This window comes from Podarcis pityusensis, assembly GCF_964106645.2.
Source record: "Podarcis pityusensis genome assembly, chromosome: 5".
In the NCBI taxonomy this organism is placed as follows: domain Eukaryota; kingdom Metazoa; phylum Chordata; class Lepidosauria; order Squamata; family Lacertidae; genus Podarcis; species Podarcis pityusensis.
This window is the reverse complement of record NC_138032.1, coordinates 90,488,803-90,505,471: the sequence shown is the minus strand read 5'-3', so window position 1 is coordinate 90,505,471 and position 16,669 is coordinate 90,488,803. Positions and strand designations below refer to the sequence as shown.

At 45.5% G+C, this 16,669-nt stretch overlaps 1 protein-coding gene across 4 annotated transcripts; it reads right to left on the bottom strand.

Moving 5' to 3' along the window:
• Window positions 1-629: 629 nt before the first annotated feature.
• PTPN20 (protein tyrosine phosphatase non-receptor type 20) lies at window positions 630-15,308 on the bottom strand. Of its 4 annotated transcripts, none has more exons than XM_081005663.1 (10): window positions 15,131-15,308; window positions 14,169-14,273; window positions 12,554-12,627; window positions 9,422-9,528; window positions 8,574-8,716; window positions 7,644-7,734; window positions 5,969-6,306; window positions 4,082-4,297; window positions 2,990-3,052; window positions 630-931 (listed from the first exon to the last, which is right to left on the bottom strand). In XM_081005663.1, exons 2-10 carry the CDS (start codon window positions 14,178-14,180, stop codon window positions 863-865), a joined length of 1,113 nt encoding a protein of 370 aa, XP_080861789.1. In that variant the 5' UTR covers window positions 14,181-14,273; window positions 15,131-15,308; the 3' UTR covers window positions 630-862. The 4 variants fall into 4 exon arrangements, with proteins under 4 accessions (XP_080861789.1, XP_080861788.1, XP_080861790.1 ...); XM_081005662.1 differs by lacking the exon at window positions 14,169-14,273 and adding an exon at window positions 13,959-14,103 and having other exon boundaries at window positions 15,131-15,307; XM_081005664.1 differs by lacking the exons at window positions 12,554-12,627; window positions 14,169-14,273 and having other exon boundaries at window positions 15,131-15,307.
• Window positions 15,309-16,669: the final 1,361 nt, after the last annotated feature.

Sequence of the window (16,669 nt, the reverse complement as noted above, 5' to 3'; positions counted from 1 at the left end):
ATCAAAACACACTGGATAAAAAGATGAGGTGCCTGTCATTTCACAGTCCTGGTGACAAAAACGTTGTCTCCTGTAACTGCTAAAACACTTTCTCTGTGAGTTTCATCTTCTACTTAAAGAAGAAGAAGAAGAAGAGTTTGGATTTGATATCCCGCCTTTCACTCCCTTTAAGGAGTCTCAAAGTGGCTAACATTCTCCTTTCCCTTCCTCCCCCACAACAAACACTCTGTGAGGTGAGTGGGGCTGAGAGACTTCAGAGAAGTGTGACTAGCCCAAGGTCACCCAGCAGCTGCATGTGGAGGAGCGGAGACTCAAACCCGGTTCCCCAGATTACGAGACTACCGCTCTTAACCACTACACCACACTGGCTCTGTCCTATCACCAGTGATAAAGCGAAGCAGCCAAGGATGCCTGGGTTTTCAGGAGCTTGAATGAGAATGGGGCGGGGGCATTGCCATATGAAACAAGCCACCTCTATTCAAAACACAGCCCCCCCCCTTTTTCAGGTAGGTGAAGACAGCAAGGTCCTGTGTGGCTTAAAGTCTACTTCCTTCCAGCTGCCATTCATCCGAGGGACAGAGCCACGCAGCCATTAAGCCCAAACCGTTACAAATACTAGCAGAACTGAATTCAGTTGCAAGCAGATTTTTTTATGGCTAGTTACCAGACATTTGTCTACACCCACTGTGTCAACTTTGCCTGCATAAAGCTTTAGAAATCCACGTTTGTCAAGCCCTGAAACAGGAAAAAAAAAACCCCCACTTGTACAGCACCTCTCATGGCCATCTCGATGGAAAGAGTTTCAAGTAACAAGGCGGATCTGAGACAGGTGGCGGCAGCGTGGCTTTGCTTATTGCGCCGGCTAGGAATTCGTGCTCTGAATGTTCTTCAAGACTTCAAGAGCTAGTTCGTAGCAAAACATATACTGCTCCTGGGCATGAAGAAGGAAACAGCCAGTTATATTCCTTATCATAGGATGAAAGACAGAGAAAACTTGCTAGGCTCATGAATTTTCTGGCTCTGGGACAATCTGTGTCTCCCTCCTCTTTCCGGGAGCAAACATTTCATCGCTGAGTCTGCAAAGACTCAAGGAATGTGTTGCAGCACAAACTTGGCATAACCTTGAGCCAAAGGCTACTTTCTTTTCTACCTGCATTACTCTCATAGTTCTCTTTGCAAAGCAACGGATTAGAAGCCACCTCTCCTAATGCAAGAGAGAGAGACTATTCAGTGGGGACAATCGCTTGGCTAATGCTTGCTGCTGTAGGATGTGAAACACAAGAGCAGTCAAATACAACATTCCTAGAGTGAACATGTTTACACATGGGGAGGAATATTTGTCCAGCCAGCAGGTAAACTTCCTGTTTCCTTCTGGGCTGGGATAGACTTCCTCTGCATGTGACTAGAGGTGGGTGTGGCCTCACCTGTGCAGGTAATGACAAAAGCACAGGGCAGGGCAGCCATCTCTCTCTCTTTCACCACATGCATCGAAGAAACAACATCTACTAAGCCAAAGATGCCCCCTTGGCTTCCAGCCAAGAGAGGACAAAGGGACTGTCTTTTTATGAGATAGATTCCAAGTGTATGTTACTTCATTAAGCTAAGTCTGCCTTTTGGGATCTGATTGTGAACAGAATGATATGTGAGTAAACTCTTTTTATACTTTTGTAAAAGACTGTGTCGTCTCTTATATTTTATGAGGGAATAAGGGGAAAATACTAGAACAGTTATTATAGAGGCTTTAGCGAGCCTGAGCAAACACATCCGTTGCAAAGTTTAAAATAAGGGGAATGTTACTCTGCTGAAATTGTGGAACTTGTTAACACAAGTTGGATAAGGATATAATCAGACAATATATCCTCTCCTGCATCCCTGAACATTCCCACAGCTGCTATAGTACTATTTCGGTTTTAGGTTTTTCCTTCAAATCAGGAGTAGTTCCCCCTGAAGAACTGTGGCAAACAGAGAGAGAGAGATGGGCAAGCTTGCCCCTGCTCACCTCAGATAGACTTGACGTTGCACTGACTTACCTGGAAACAACAACCAGAAATAACAGGCTTCATTTCCTGAGCTAATCCAAGGCTCTAAATCAGGCTTTCCCAAACATGGGTCTCCAGATGTTTTGGGACTACAACTCCCACCATCCCTAGCTAGCAGGACCGGTGGTCAGGGATGGTGGGAATTGTAGTCCAAAAACAGCTGGAGACCCATGTTTGGGAAACTCTGCTAAGATAAAGCAAGCAGGACCTCCCCTCCCCTTTTGAACATTTGCTTTTGCTCTCTATAAATTACTATACAGGGCCAGTTATGGGTTTTGAAAAATCCAATCACAAGCCCAATTCCAATGGAACTGAAATCCTGCTCCCTTGGGAAATTAAACATCCATGCACACACATAATTGCAAGATCATTTAATTGGCTTTTCAGAGGATTTGCAATGTTTGGGTCAGGATCCAAGCAAGAGAGCATGCACTGCTAAGGGACCAGAAGACACACCTTTTTCAAACTTTATAAAACGACCCAAATATGGAAAGGTTCTATGAACCATCAAATGTAATTTTTTAAAGGGAAAAATTGTTCTCTGGGTTTTCTGTAGTGGACTGTAAAATGACAGAGATGCATCTCCCTGCTAATAAGATGCAGTTAATCTCCCAAAGGGGGAAGCGCAGGGGTTTTAATAGTGTCTAAAAAGTGCAGAATTCCTGCTACTCCTTCCACAGAGAAAGTCACCCTTGTTTTGCAGGTTTCGAGAGAGAATGATACTAAAACAGGCTCCTTGGCTCAGGCTGGATAACCCCAAGCACAAATGAAGCCTAGATTCTGAGCCACATCCTTGACACAATTGATTGCTAAGGCCTCTTCACAATGGGAAGCAAAAAGTAGGCAGCTCCTGCTCTCAGGCTTTGAGAGTCGCTCGTTGTTCTTGCACAAGTAAACCACTTAACTCCGTGCAGTTTGTGTAAGGAGACAACTGAGCTCGATCTCCTTACCTTGGTTTGAATCATGCCGCAGCGCTGTTGCCGCAAATTCGTTACTATCTGCTTGATGTCAAACTGCGGGAATAAAGAAGGCCGACTTATTTGCCACCCTTGGGGACCAGTAGGAGAGGGCAGCCGGAGCCCACATCAAACTTCTGATAATAATGGGGTACCCCCGCAAGAACCCTTTTGAGGCAAGTCAGTATTCTTATCCCTGCATTTTAGCTAGGAAGAAGCTAATGCTGAGACAAGCCTTTGGCTTTCTGATGCCACCTGGAGAGTTCATGGCAAATGGGGAGGTTCCTTGGAGGTTTTTAAACAGAGGTTGGATGGCTATCTTTAGCTGAGATTTCTGCATTGCAGGGGGCTGGACTAGAGGACTCTCGGTGTCAGGAACGTCACCCCCCCCCCCAAGTTCAGCAAAAGAGTCAGCCTTGGAAATAGAGCCGAGTGAAGAAAAGGCTAACTGTAGATGAGAACTGTCTGTCTGATTTTAGAGAGAGCAGCCTGCGGTCCCTCCTCTCCAGGGAAGAAGCAGTTAGCTCCCAAGGGGAGGAAGAGTTGGAAGTCGACCAAGGTGCTGCCAGGCAACCAGCAGATAAGCCAGTGTCAGAGGCTGAGTCTTCTGAGGAAGAGGTAGCCCAGCCCTGTAGTCTTAAAACGAGGAGATTAGAAAAGCTCGGAGAGCAACAGAAAGGAAGGAGACGAAAGGCAGAATTTTGGCGTTCTTCTTGTTGGGGGAGGAACGATGAGTCAGACTGAGCAACTAAGATTAATGAGAGCAGGCAGAACGCCATGCTCTGAATGTGTTTTTCTTTTAAATAAACTTGTATAAAACTGACGGAGAGTCTTTCGCTGCTTATCAGGCTGCTCACCTGACAGAGATCATTACTATACACTCGAAGTCCCTTCCAACTCTACAATTCTGTGATTCTACAAAACCATGAGTCCACAGTTGGGTCTCTTGATTCCGAGATCACCACAACTCCCACCAGTCTATTCAGCCTTTCCCCTCACCTTTATGTTCTCACTGCCTGTGCACATAGCGAGCATCCCAACACAGCATACCTGCTAAGGATGGAACGAGGATTTTAGTGAACTTACAGGCATATCTTTTTCGATGTAGCTCAACAGAATATCCACACAAAGCAGCACTCCACTCCTTCCAATCCCGGCACTGCAGTGAGTGATGATGGGGCCTGACTGGTGGATTTTTCTCATGTATCGGACAAATTTGACAAGATCTTTTGATGACGTGGGAGTGCCGTGGTCTGGCCAGGATGTAAACTGGAGGTGGTGCACAGAGCGCTTCTCAAGTGTCTACAGAAGAAGAAGTCAAAGAACTAGCCGTTACACAATTAGTCATGGGAAGATTCCCCTCTTCTCAAAATCAGAATTCGGGAAAGCAAGCAATTCAGTCGAAATCTGCAGTCTGCGTCCCCTGACGCTACTAACAACACAAAACCCCTATGCAAGCCCTGCTTTTAACAGTCTCTTATTGATAATAATTTTAATACAGTGGTACCTCGGGTTACATACGCTTCAGGTTACATACGCTTCAGGTTACAGACTCTGCTAACCCAGAAATAGTGCTTCAGGTTAAGAACTTTGCTTCAGGATAAGAAAAGAAGAGGCCCCATTAGCTAAAGTGGTGCTTCAGGTTAAGAACAGTTTTAGGTTAAGAACAGACCTCTGGAACGAATTAAGTATTTAACCCGAGGTACCACTGTATTCTGTTTTTAATTTTTGTAAACCTCTTAAAAGTTTTATTACAACCAGTGCTTTTTTTCCTGGGGGTACGCATACCTCCAAACATTTTGTGAATCTTTGTACTTTTGTACATTTACTGTATTTATTTTTCCTGAAGTGAACTATAAAATGGTGATTTTCATGAGTCAAAATGAGAGTACCCCTAAACATTTTTTTTAGAAAAAAAGCACTGATTACAATTCATTTGTTACGGTAAATAAAATAAATGTTGTCCCCACCCCACCCCCCAGCGGTCAACCGCTGTCTTGGCCTCTTCCCTTTCCACCTACGAGGCGGCTGTGAAGGGACAGGATTACTAGATGCCTCTCTGAGAGGTCTTATATTCTCGCATCTTGAACATTGAAACAGCATTGTAACAGCCAAGGTCACAGGCAACAGGGAAACGTACTTAGGCCAAGGCATTACAAAGCAGGACACAACTCGTTAACAGTTCCAAAATGCACATCTTCCAAAACGCTTCCTCCAAAAGGGGAGGATTGCATGCCTTGCCCTGCGCAAGACTGGAAACAATATTATCAGACAGGCAGGCTGGAGACTTGTGCTGATTTGGCATCACTGAACAGAAGAGAAGAAATATTGGGCGAAGAAAGGCAGCTTAATCACTATTCTAATGATGCACATAGCTCAACCATCACTTTCCTCGTGCAAACGGAAGAGAAGAAAAATTCAGCAAACAAATATAACTTAATCACGGCCTAGGACCCCCGTACCTATGGGACCGCCTCTCCTGATATGCCCCACGGAGGACCTTATATAGCAACACCCTAGAGGTCCCAGGCCCTAAGGAAGTTAGATTAGCCTCAACCAGAGCCAGGGCCTTCTCAACACTGGCTCCGGCCTGGTGGAACGCTCTGTCTCATGAGACCAGGGCCCTACGGGATCTGATCTCTTTCCGCAGGGCCTGTAAGACAGAGTTGTTCCGTCTGGCCTTTGGCTTAGAATCAGTTTGATTCCCTCCCCCTCTTTCTTTTTCCTTTCTCCTCCTATGAAGAGATTGCACCCTAATGTTTTAATGTTGTAATTTAATCTTTTAAATTGTATTTTAATCAACTTGTTTTTATTATTGGTTGTTAGCCGCCCTGAGCCCGGTCTTGGCTGAGGAGGGCAGGGTATAAATAAAAAAATATTATTATTATTATTAATCACTATTCTCATTATGTGCATAGGTCAAGCTTGGCATCTGTGACAAGTCTCTTTCTTGTGCAAACCTGGGCACCATACCTGTTTCTTTGTAACTTCTATCACTCTAATGATGAAGCAGTCTAGGATCTGGTAGTTACTCATTCGCAGCTGAAACTGACTCAGATCCATTAGAGTGTCCTGGGGGGTCTCAGGCCAGTAGCGGTGGCATTTAGATGTTCCTCGCTCCGTTTCTCTTGTTATCATGGCAATGACATTGGATTGGTTTTCCCAGACCATTTGCCAGAAGTCGCTCACGGTGGAAGGCAGAGGCCCCTGGGTGGAGATGTAGAAGAACTCTTCCTTGCCCACTGGCACGCGGATGTAGCTGGCGTTGATGTAGCCTTCGGCCTCTCCTAGGGGAACCCGCGTTTTGTCGTCTAGGAAGGAATACAGATGAGCCCTTCCAGGCCTCTAAGCCTTCTCTACAGTCTGCAGACTACACCATGAAATATTTGTTAGAATTCCTGCTCCGTGATTGCAGTCATGGGATTGTTGTCTATCACATGACGGTATATGGTTTGACTCCGCAGAGTGGGAAGTGACAGAGACAGGATGTTTGTGTTACTGTGTTCTGTGAAGTGGGACTATTGACCTTTGTTCTTTTTCTCTTTGCTGTCTGATGCTAGAGAGAGAGGGAGCCATGTTGCAGTGCTCCGTGTGTGTTTATTTACATATTAAATTAGCCAAAATGCTGAGTTGCTGAGGTCTGTTACGCATGATGCGCAAACTCTGCAGATCCCTAAGTGTGCCGGTGTCTGTTCGCATTGGTCGCTGTGATGTTCGGACTGAAGAAAGCTTTTGATGCTCCCGAATGATTGACCAGGAGAACATGCCAGTCGGGCATGTGTCTCTACCAGGGTCCTACTCAAGTGTAGGCTGAGCTCCTGACAATATCAACATGGGGTGCTTTCTAACAAAATATCCCACGTATGTATCTATTTGTTTACAGCTTGCCTGTGTGGTGCTGTTTTTATCTGTTTCATTGGTCTCAATAGTTGCCTTGGAAGTAGCAATACTGAAGAGGCAGAGTATACCTTTTCTAAACAAACAAACAAACAAACAAACAAAGAGGAACCACTGCAAATAGTGTCCCAATTCCCCTCTAAGACGGAGTATATCATGGCCGAATACAAAACACAGCTGGGAGGTCTAGGAAAATCAACAAGGAGACCCGCTACCTATAGTTTCTTGGTCAGGTCACCCACCAGATTGACTGAAGGCACTTCATTCTCTAACCATGCTGGAGCCCGACTGGATTGGGTCCAGAAAATCAGCACCATCCAGGACGAGAGCCTGGAGCAAGAGCTGCAAGTTGGTAGGCTGTAGCTCTCCAGTTGTGTGGATGGAGATGTACATAGATTAAATCCCTTAGGGCCCAGGTTCAGAACAAGTCCAGTCTGTTGAGTGCTACTGAGTTATAGGCACACACACACAAACCCCCAAAGCAAGTAAATATATAATATACACATGAGCTGTAAATTGTGTGTGAGCTATAGAGCTGGTTTCTCATATCAGAATGAAATCGAATTATTGTAATTGTCCAGTGGAAAATCTTAAGGCCTAGGTCCAAGATTTAAAATCACAGGTAAATGTTCTAACCAACCCACCACACACTCTAATCAGCTGAGCTGGCATTGAGCAAATTACACGTTTGGTCCTCATTCATGCATTTTCCCCACGTTCTCCCTAGACCGCCACAGAGACAATTCCTTACATGGGAGGATATCTCGGTATCTGTTCTTTTCCCGGTTTTCTGCTGCTGCTGCAATCTGGCAGTCATCGGTTGGCTTCATGTGCTCTAAGCTCTAAAAGAAAGGTAAAATTCAACATCCTTCATTTGCAGAGACGTGAGTAGGAGTATATATGTGGGGGTTTTATGTGTGTGTGCATTCAGTGAATCCATTTTCCCTCTCTTTTTTTTGTAAGAGATAATCCATCTGATTCATAGCTAGCACTCAAGTCTAAAGGTAAAGGGACCGCTGACAATTAAGTCCAGTCGCGAACGACTCTGGGGTTGTGGCGCTCATCTCGCTTTACAGGTCGAGGGAGCTGGCGTTTGTCCGCTTCAGCAGACAGTTTTTCCGGGTCATGTGGCCAGCATGACGAAGCCGCTTCTGGCGAAACCAGAGCAGCACACGGAAACGCCATTTACCTTCCCGACGCAGCGGTACCTATTTATCTACTTGCACTTTGACGTGCTTTCGAACTGCTAGGTTGGCAGGAGGTGGGGCAGAGCAATGGGAGCTCACCCCGTCACGGGGATTCGAACCGCCGACCTTTCGTTCAGCAAGCCCAAGCGGCACAGTGGTTTACCTCACAGTGCCACCTGCGTCCTTAGCATTCATGTCTACTAAACCTTAAATGTTATTAGAATTGTCATGGTATTTCTAAGCATCTAAACTGGAGTTTTCTGTACCTTCTTCCAGAAACAGAACACATTTTTCTCTCAATATTTCAGAGATCCTTTAAATCAGTACACACTTACCGGGAAGCAACCCCTACCAAATTCATGAGCAGACATGGGTACGGACTGCACCCTAACAATACTGGTACAGTACCACAATTGTCTCATAATGGAGGAAAATAATTCTGCTTATTGCTGCTGAAATAGCAACACTCAGGCCTGAAGAGGTAGAGCACTCACCACATATTCCTTCAGAATCTCTTCCTGTTCAATCTGCTTTTGAAGCTTCTGGATTAGATTTTCAGTATTACAGTTTGAACCGCTTTTCCTTTGCGATATCTTTGACATTTCAGTCAACTCTTCATCACTGACAAGTGGCGCCCCTATCAGATTGATATAAAAGGAATCATTTGCTTTTGGTTGGAGAGGTCGGGTGGACAGGACTCTCCACAGACAGGTACCTGCCTATTCCCAACTCAGCCAAGGCCCTATGGTACAAGGTCTCAAAGGCTGCTATCCTGACCTCTGCATGGGACATAAGAAGGGGAAAGAAGATACTCCAGTCATGATGGGCAACTATGCCATCATGGGAGCATTACCTGAGATCAGGTATTCACTACAAGTTATTTTCTGTAGATGCTACTACACAGTAAATTCAAATGTCAGGGAGATAACTATACAACTTTTAGAATACATCTAAAGCCAGCCCTGTACAGTGGTACCTTGGTTTTCGAACATAACGCGGCTTCCGATCGGCTGTGGGAGCGTCCTGCAGCCAATGAGAACCTGTGGAAGCCGCGCTGGACGTTCGGCTTTCAAAAATCGTTCCAAAACCGGAACACTCACTGCCAGGTTTCGATCGTTCAGGAGCCAAGGCGTTCGGCTTCCAAGGTACAACTGTAGAGGGAAGTTTTAATGTTTGGCTTTATTATGCTTTTATGTTTGTTGGAAGCTGCCCAGAGTGGCTGAGGCAACCCACTCAGATGGGTAGTGTACTACTACTACTAATAATAATAATGGCGTTGCTTCAATGAGACCAAAAGGTAAATGAGATTTATACCAGCTGATGCAGATATCTATGTAGGTACCTCTGGGCAGGGTAGACAGTCTCTTGGCTACGTCTTCATCTTCACTCACGTAACCCTCTGATTCTGTTGTTTCCATTTTCTGTGTTTCAAGCTTGTTTCTCTGCGGGCTGTAGAACGACATTATTCACTTAACATTCTATTTTGGAAATGGCAGAAACCGCTACCACGCGGCAGTGCTAAAGTTAAACAACCTCAAAGCACCTGTCTCACTGTTTTCTTTCTCTTTGCTGATTACCGCACAGGAATGTGGAGTCCCCTGTTGCAAGCTACACCTTTACCCCAACTTCTTTTGCACCAGGTGGAAGCTACGTGTCAGTCCAAACTCCTGCTCAGTGGTTTACGAAGCAGTTTCTTTTAAAGAACACGGCACAACTTGAGCGTCTTTGCTGCTCAGATCTGTGAGTGAAAATGGTGTGGAAGCTTTCATTCAACTCAGATCAGGCTGTTAAAATTATTTATTTGGTACTCCATAGGGTCTCTTGCAGTACTCCTGTTTATGGCCATGCTTAATTCCTGCCCAACATGCCTCTGGTCCCAGGTCCAGGACCTTCTGGTATTTCAAGTCCCAACATATCAGAGCGAAGTGACATTTTATTCCGCTGTTCCAAGTCTACATCGTATCATTAATTAGTGGCCACTAGCCTAATGGTAAATAAAAAACGAACACGTGACTTTTGTGTAAGTTTTCTGTCAGCCATCGAGGTATTTTTCCTATCAGAAGATGGGGAAGAACTCTCATCATTCTCTAGATGTTCAGCCTGGGGAGCCTTAATTTAAATCCCAGCTACTAAAAGTAAAACACAAATTCTTAATAATAATACTTAGCACTTCCATAGTGATTCTGAGGATTCACAAAGTTAGAAGGCAACCCAGGGGTCATCTAATCCAACCCCCTGCAATGCAGGAACCACAACTAAAGCTTTGCTCAGGAGTCACCAATGTTTTTGGGCCAGTGGGCACAAGTGGAATTTTGAGAAAGTACTGTAGGCACCAGTCACAAAATGGCAGCTCTTGGGGCCTGACAAAACACAGAACGAGAGAGTACAGACAGATCCCCGTCTGCGTTACCTTCCGAGGCATCTCGTGCCTGTGTGAAATTGCGTATAATTGAAACCCATTGAAAAAGCCTGCAAACACCCCATTCTGCCTTGCCCTGCCCCAGGTTATGTCCTTTTAGTGATGTTTCAGTGACGCCTTTGTGACGTTTCTGGGTCACTTCTGGGTTCAGTGCGATGTGCATATACACGGCTGCACACCTACTGAATGCACATTAACTGGGGTGGGGGCGCTACCTGTACTGTGACGATTAAACTTTCCCCTAATGTGTTTCCAAACTAACAACCTGTTTAATTTCTGCCTGCCACACAGCTCCTAAAGGCACAGGAACCTTGTTTTCCTCAATTGGTAAAGGTAAAGGGACCCCTGACCATTAGGTCCAGTCGTGACCAACTCTGGGGTTGCGGCGCTCATCTCGCTTTATTGGCCGAGGGAGCCGGTGTACAGCTTCCGGGTCATGTGGCCAGCATGACTAAGCCACTTCTGACGAACCAGAGCAAATGGCAACGGAAACGCCATTTACCTTCCCGCCGGAGTGGTACCTATTTATCTACTTGCACTTTGACATGCTTTTGAACTGCTAGGTTGGCAGGAACAGGGACCAAGCAAAGGGAGCTCACCCTGTCACGGGGATTCGAACCGCCGACCTTCTGATCGGCCAGTCCTAGGCTCTGTGGTTTAACCCACAGCGCCACCCGTGTCCCTCAATACCAACCCTAAACCAATGCCTAGGCTGCCATCCTTTACACACTTACCTGGGAGCAAGCCCCATTAAACACAGAGGCTTCCTTCTGAGTAGCCATGTATACCATTGTACTGCAGGTTAAGAATATGGGGAATTCTCCATGAGTGCCTGGTCTTTATCTCACACACTGCATGAGAATTTCCTAAACCTCTTTCCAAACATTTGGCTTCTGGCGGAGAGGGGGGGATTCTTTTAACATCTGCCCACGTTTACTGTGTAGTAGAACTTACAGAAAAGAACTCCTTGGGAGTATCAGATCAAACCCAATGAAATATGCATCCTAGTTGCCGGAAAACAGGGCAAACTACAGAGATCCCTTGGAGAAAAATAAGAAGAGATACTGTAAAAATGCACTGAAGGGGAGGGGGAAACAACAGCTCTTTCGTACCCCAGGGTTTAGTGTTGCTGGTGTCCAACAACTCATTTGTCCATCGGAGCTCCGACTTCACTCATTGGCTAAAACCACAGACAGTGGGAGAAGCCAGGTTGTCTCACTGAGCAGAAATTGCTTAGAATTATGCCTGGTATCAGTCTCTGGCAATGCCCTCTTCCAGAAAAGAGCCCTTAGCACTTGGCATGGAAACACCTGGCAGTGGCGACCAGGGTAAAAAAAAGTGGCCTTCTCCCAGACAGAGGAGAGATAGGCTGCACCCCTCCGTCTGGGGAAGCTAACTCCCACAGGAAGGTTGCTGTCTAAAACATCTTCTGGGGAGCACCCAGAAAGGTGACTCTGTAAGATAGAACAACACAAACTGAAAAGTGTGGAAAGAGGTCAAAAGGCAGGAAGAAAAGGAGGATAGTGCTGCAGAGGTGCTTCAGGGGCGGTGCTTGTGTGTCCTGTCAAAAGGCTTAAATAATTGCTTAAATAATAAAAGGTAAAGGACCCCTGGATGGCTAAGTCCAGTCAAAGGCGACTATGGGGTTGCGGCGCTCATCTCGCTTTCAGGTCGAGGGAGCCGGCGTTTGTCCACAGACAGCTTTCCGGGTCATGTGGCCAGCAGGACTAAACCGCTTCTGGCGCAACGGAACACCGTGACGGAAACCAGAGCGCACGGAAGCACCGTTTACCTTCCCGCCGCAGTGGTACCTATTTATCTACTTGCACTGGCGTGCTTTTGAACTGCTAGGTTGGCAGGAGCTGGGACAGAGCAACGGGAGCTCACCCCGTCGCACAGATTTGAACCACTGACCTTCTGATCAGCAAGCCCAAGAGGCTCAGTGGTTTAGACCACAGCGCCACCTGCTCCTCGCTTAAATAATATGATGGAGCTGGCAGAGAATATACCTGTATTTTATGTGTGGTGATGGATTCAGGTGTGCAAGAACCATACCTGCCTGAAATAACCTCCGATTTCCCGGGTTCATCCTTTCTTTTGAGAGGAGGGCTGCACTTAACATCTGTAGCCTAAGAAGAACAACGGCAAACTTGGTGAGTGATCTGAAACAGGGGCAATTGGAAATGCTGTTAAGAGATACAGAAGACCATAGACGCATGGTGAGCTCTGGAGAGCTACTCAGAATATCTTCCCATTGAACCCAGGCTGAGGATGAAGGATAGATTTGTGGATGTCTTCTTGAATGCAGCATTGGCTCCTCTGTGCCTACAAATAGCAAAAGCCACATTTTCTCTGTCCTAGGGACTCTGTACCTAGCTGATCGCTCAACTATCTCTCAGCATATGGAGACTTGCCTTAACCTTTGTAAAGTAAAGCAGCCACTATTATATTATATGTCGCTGTTTTACATGCTGATTGCTTACCCTCCAGCATTTCTCTGATGAAAATAGGGGTGTCCTATATAATAATAAGAAATAATAATAATAATAATAATAATAATAATAATAATACCTTGCCCATCGGACTGGATTGCCCCAGCCATTCTGGGTGGCTTCCAACACATATAAAAACACAATAAAACATTTAAAAAACCTTCCCTATACAGGGCTGACTTTAGACGTCTTCTAAAGGTTGTATAGTTACTTATCTCCTTGGCTCGGGGGTCGCATAACTCCACACCCTGCAACATTTCTCTGATGAAAATCAGGATGTCTTAAGGAAGACCGGGACATTCCAGGATCAAATCAGAAACTTCTGTAAATCCAGGACTGTCCCTGAAAAATAGGGACAGCTGGAGGCTCTGTGATTGTGATTCTCCAACTCTGAAAAATGTTTTAATATTCATTTCCCCCCTATACTTTTTTATGCTGTGAACCATCCTGGGCTCCTTTTCAAGAGGAAGGAAAGGATATAAAATTGATTTTAAAAAGCCCTTAAGCTGGGATAAATAGAAAGCAACAAAACAGGAAAGAACAGGAAAGAACATTACCTGAATAACATATCCAGCGACTGCTGGATAATATGGTGCTATAGTCTTGTATAGAATCTCCATTTTAATTCCACTTCCAGCTAGCTACAGAAAAGCAATGCCTCAACAGCACTAAATTACTCTAGCATGCAGGCAATCCTAAATTACCTTTGGCTGCAATCCTATGCACGCTTACTTGGGAGTAATTTCTATTTAACATATGGGAACTTATAAGCAGACATGCAAAGGACTGTGCTTCTAGAAACCAGCAGATTGCAGTTTCATTTCTAACAACGGGTACATTTCTGATTGCTGCTTAAAACAAAAGCATTTATATTTTTTACATTTTATAAACAGGCTAAGAAGTACAATTTAAGTTACACACAAACATTTAAGAAAGTAAACATTGCACTTATTCTAAAGCACACGCACCCTGCTTCCCTTTTTGCTTTTCTTTTTGTGGAAAAGGTTCCATGGCCGCAGCATTTCTGGAAATGTTATCTCTGGGCTACATGTAGCATGTTATCACCACCACTGAGGCAAAGAGCAAGAGATGGGCTTGTTTCATTTCACCAAACTGTATTGAAGAAACAACAGACAAGTTAGTAATTCGCTGGAAAAGAAGTTGCAGCCTTTCCTCACCTTGCTACACATTTAACTGGATTCTTCCTGGTCTTAGAAAGTGATCCTTTGCTGTGCTCCTAGGATTCCCAAGTAACCGCGTTCATCCCGGCATACGAATCCATACTGAGCAAAAAATTTAAAAATGAATTTCTGTGGGAGACCCTTAGGTCCTGTATGTTAACAGAGCAGAAACTGTATAAGCAAGGTTTCCCTTGCTACGTCAAGACAGAAGCCACAACTAGGGACACGGGTGGCGCTGTGGTCTAAACCACTGAGCCTCCTGGGCTTGCCGATCAGAAAGTCGGTGGTTCGAATCCCCGTGACAGGGTAAGCTTCTGTTGCTTTGTCCCAGCTCCTGCCAACCTAGTAGTTCGAAAGCACACCAGTGCAAGTAGATGAATAGGTATTGTCGCAGTGGGAAGGTAAATGGTGTTTCCGTGTGCTTTGGTTTCCTTCAGTGTTCCATTCAACCAGAAGCAGTTTAGTCCTGCTGGCCATATGACCTGGAAAGCTGTCTGTGGACAAACGCCGGCTCCCTCGGCCTGAAAGTGAGATGAGTGCTGCAACCCTGTAGTCGCCTTTGACTGGACTTAGCCATCCAAGGGTCCTTTACCTTTTTTTTTTTAACGTTAGAAGCCACAATGGAAAGAAAAAGCAGCATCTCATGCAGTCCAGATGAAGAATTTGTCCCTCTAGAACAGGCTTTCCCTAACTTGGGTCTCTAGCTATTGTTGGACTACAATTCCCATCATCCCTAGCTAGAAGGACCAGTGGTCAGGGATGATGGGAATTGTAGTCCAAAAAACACACGGCTGGAGACCCAAGTTTGGGACACCCTGCTTTAGAACGTGCAGAGCTCACTAGCTAAGGCATTAGTGTAGCAACGATTTAAAACAGGCAACATGCACTCCTGGGTATTCTAACTTCCAGTTATGAAAGCAAGCCTTCCCAACGCGATCTTTAGAGAAAAAAGGCACAACCTCATATAGAAGGCAGTCTGCACAGTCCTCCTTCAGTTCAGAGGGATGTTAACTTAGGAAAGCCTCATGATCAGCCGTGGATGTAGTCTGGTATGCACCCCACAGATGGCCCAGATGCTCCCCCTCTTCACAACATCCTCCGCAACTGCTTCCCCAACTGTCACAGTTCCGGTGTGGAACCTTCTGCCTATGACTCTGTGATGTCACACCAACTCAGATTGCACATCTCTCTCTCTGGGGACAAGCACAAGCTACACGCAGCTCACAATACAGCCTGGCGTGTTCTATTATAATAATAAGCAATAATCCACATGGAATCTGTTCCTGTCAAACAGGGCAATCTTCACAGCACTGAAGATACCACGTTAACCAGAGAAATATAGGCTTAACATCAATGCTAGAAACTGAGACAGGAAGCTAGGAGCTAAATGGCACCTTAAAACCTAAGTTATGGGTGCAACAGGGCACTTTTTAATATATATATAAAACAGGAAAACAAAGCTGAAAATGAACAAACTGCGGCTAAAATATTATGTTCGCCTTTCACATGGTCTAGTCCTTCCCCTGCCCACCCACCCCTAATATTCTTAAGACCATCTCTTCTCTAGTCTTCAGAGAGTACCGTATTTTTCGCTTGAATTGATCGGAAGGTCAGCGGTTCGAATCCCTGCAATGGGGTGAGCTCCCGTTGCTCAGTCCCTGCTCCTGCCAACCTAGCAGTTCGAAAGCACGTCAAAGTGCAAGTAGATAAATAGGTACCGCTCCGGTGGGAAGGTAAATGGTGTTTCTGTGCGTTGCTCTGTTTTTGCCAGAAGTGGCTTAGTCATGCTGGCCACATGACCCGGAAAAACTGTCTGCAGACAAACATTGGCTCCCTCGGCTAGTAAAGCAAGATGAGCACCGTAACCCCAGAGTCGTTCGCAACTGGACTTAACTGTCAGGGGTCCTTTACCTTTACCTTACAGTCTAGCTATCATGACTCCAATGTTTAATGTGGATTATACAAGTTTGTCTGCTTCATTCAGCCACCCCGATCACAGAATCATAGAGTTGGAAGGGACCCTGAGCACCATCTATCCCAGGCATCCCCAAACTCAGCCCTGCAATTGTTTTGTGACTACAATTCCCATCATCCCTGACCACTGGTCTTGTTAGCTAGGGATGATGGGAGTTGTAGTCCAAAAAACATCTGGAGGGCCGAGTTTGGGGATGCCTGATCTACTCCGACCCCTTGCAATGCAGGAATATGCAGCTATTACCAAACCTACAACCTTGGTGTTAACAACACCACACCAGTTGAGTTATCCAGCTGGTAGACCTGCTCTTGACAAGAGATACAGTGGTACCTCGGGTTACATACGCTTCAGGTTACATACGCTTCAGGTTACAGACTCCGCTAACCCAGAAATAGTGCTTCAGGTTAAGAACTTTGCTTCAGGGTGAGAACAGAAATCGTGCTCCGGCGGCAGCAGGAAGCCCCATTAGCTAAAGTGGTGCTTCAGGTTAAGAACAGTTTCAGGTTAAGAACGGACCTCTGGA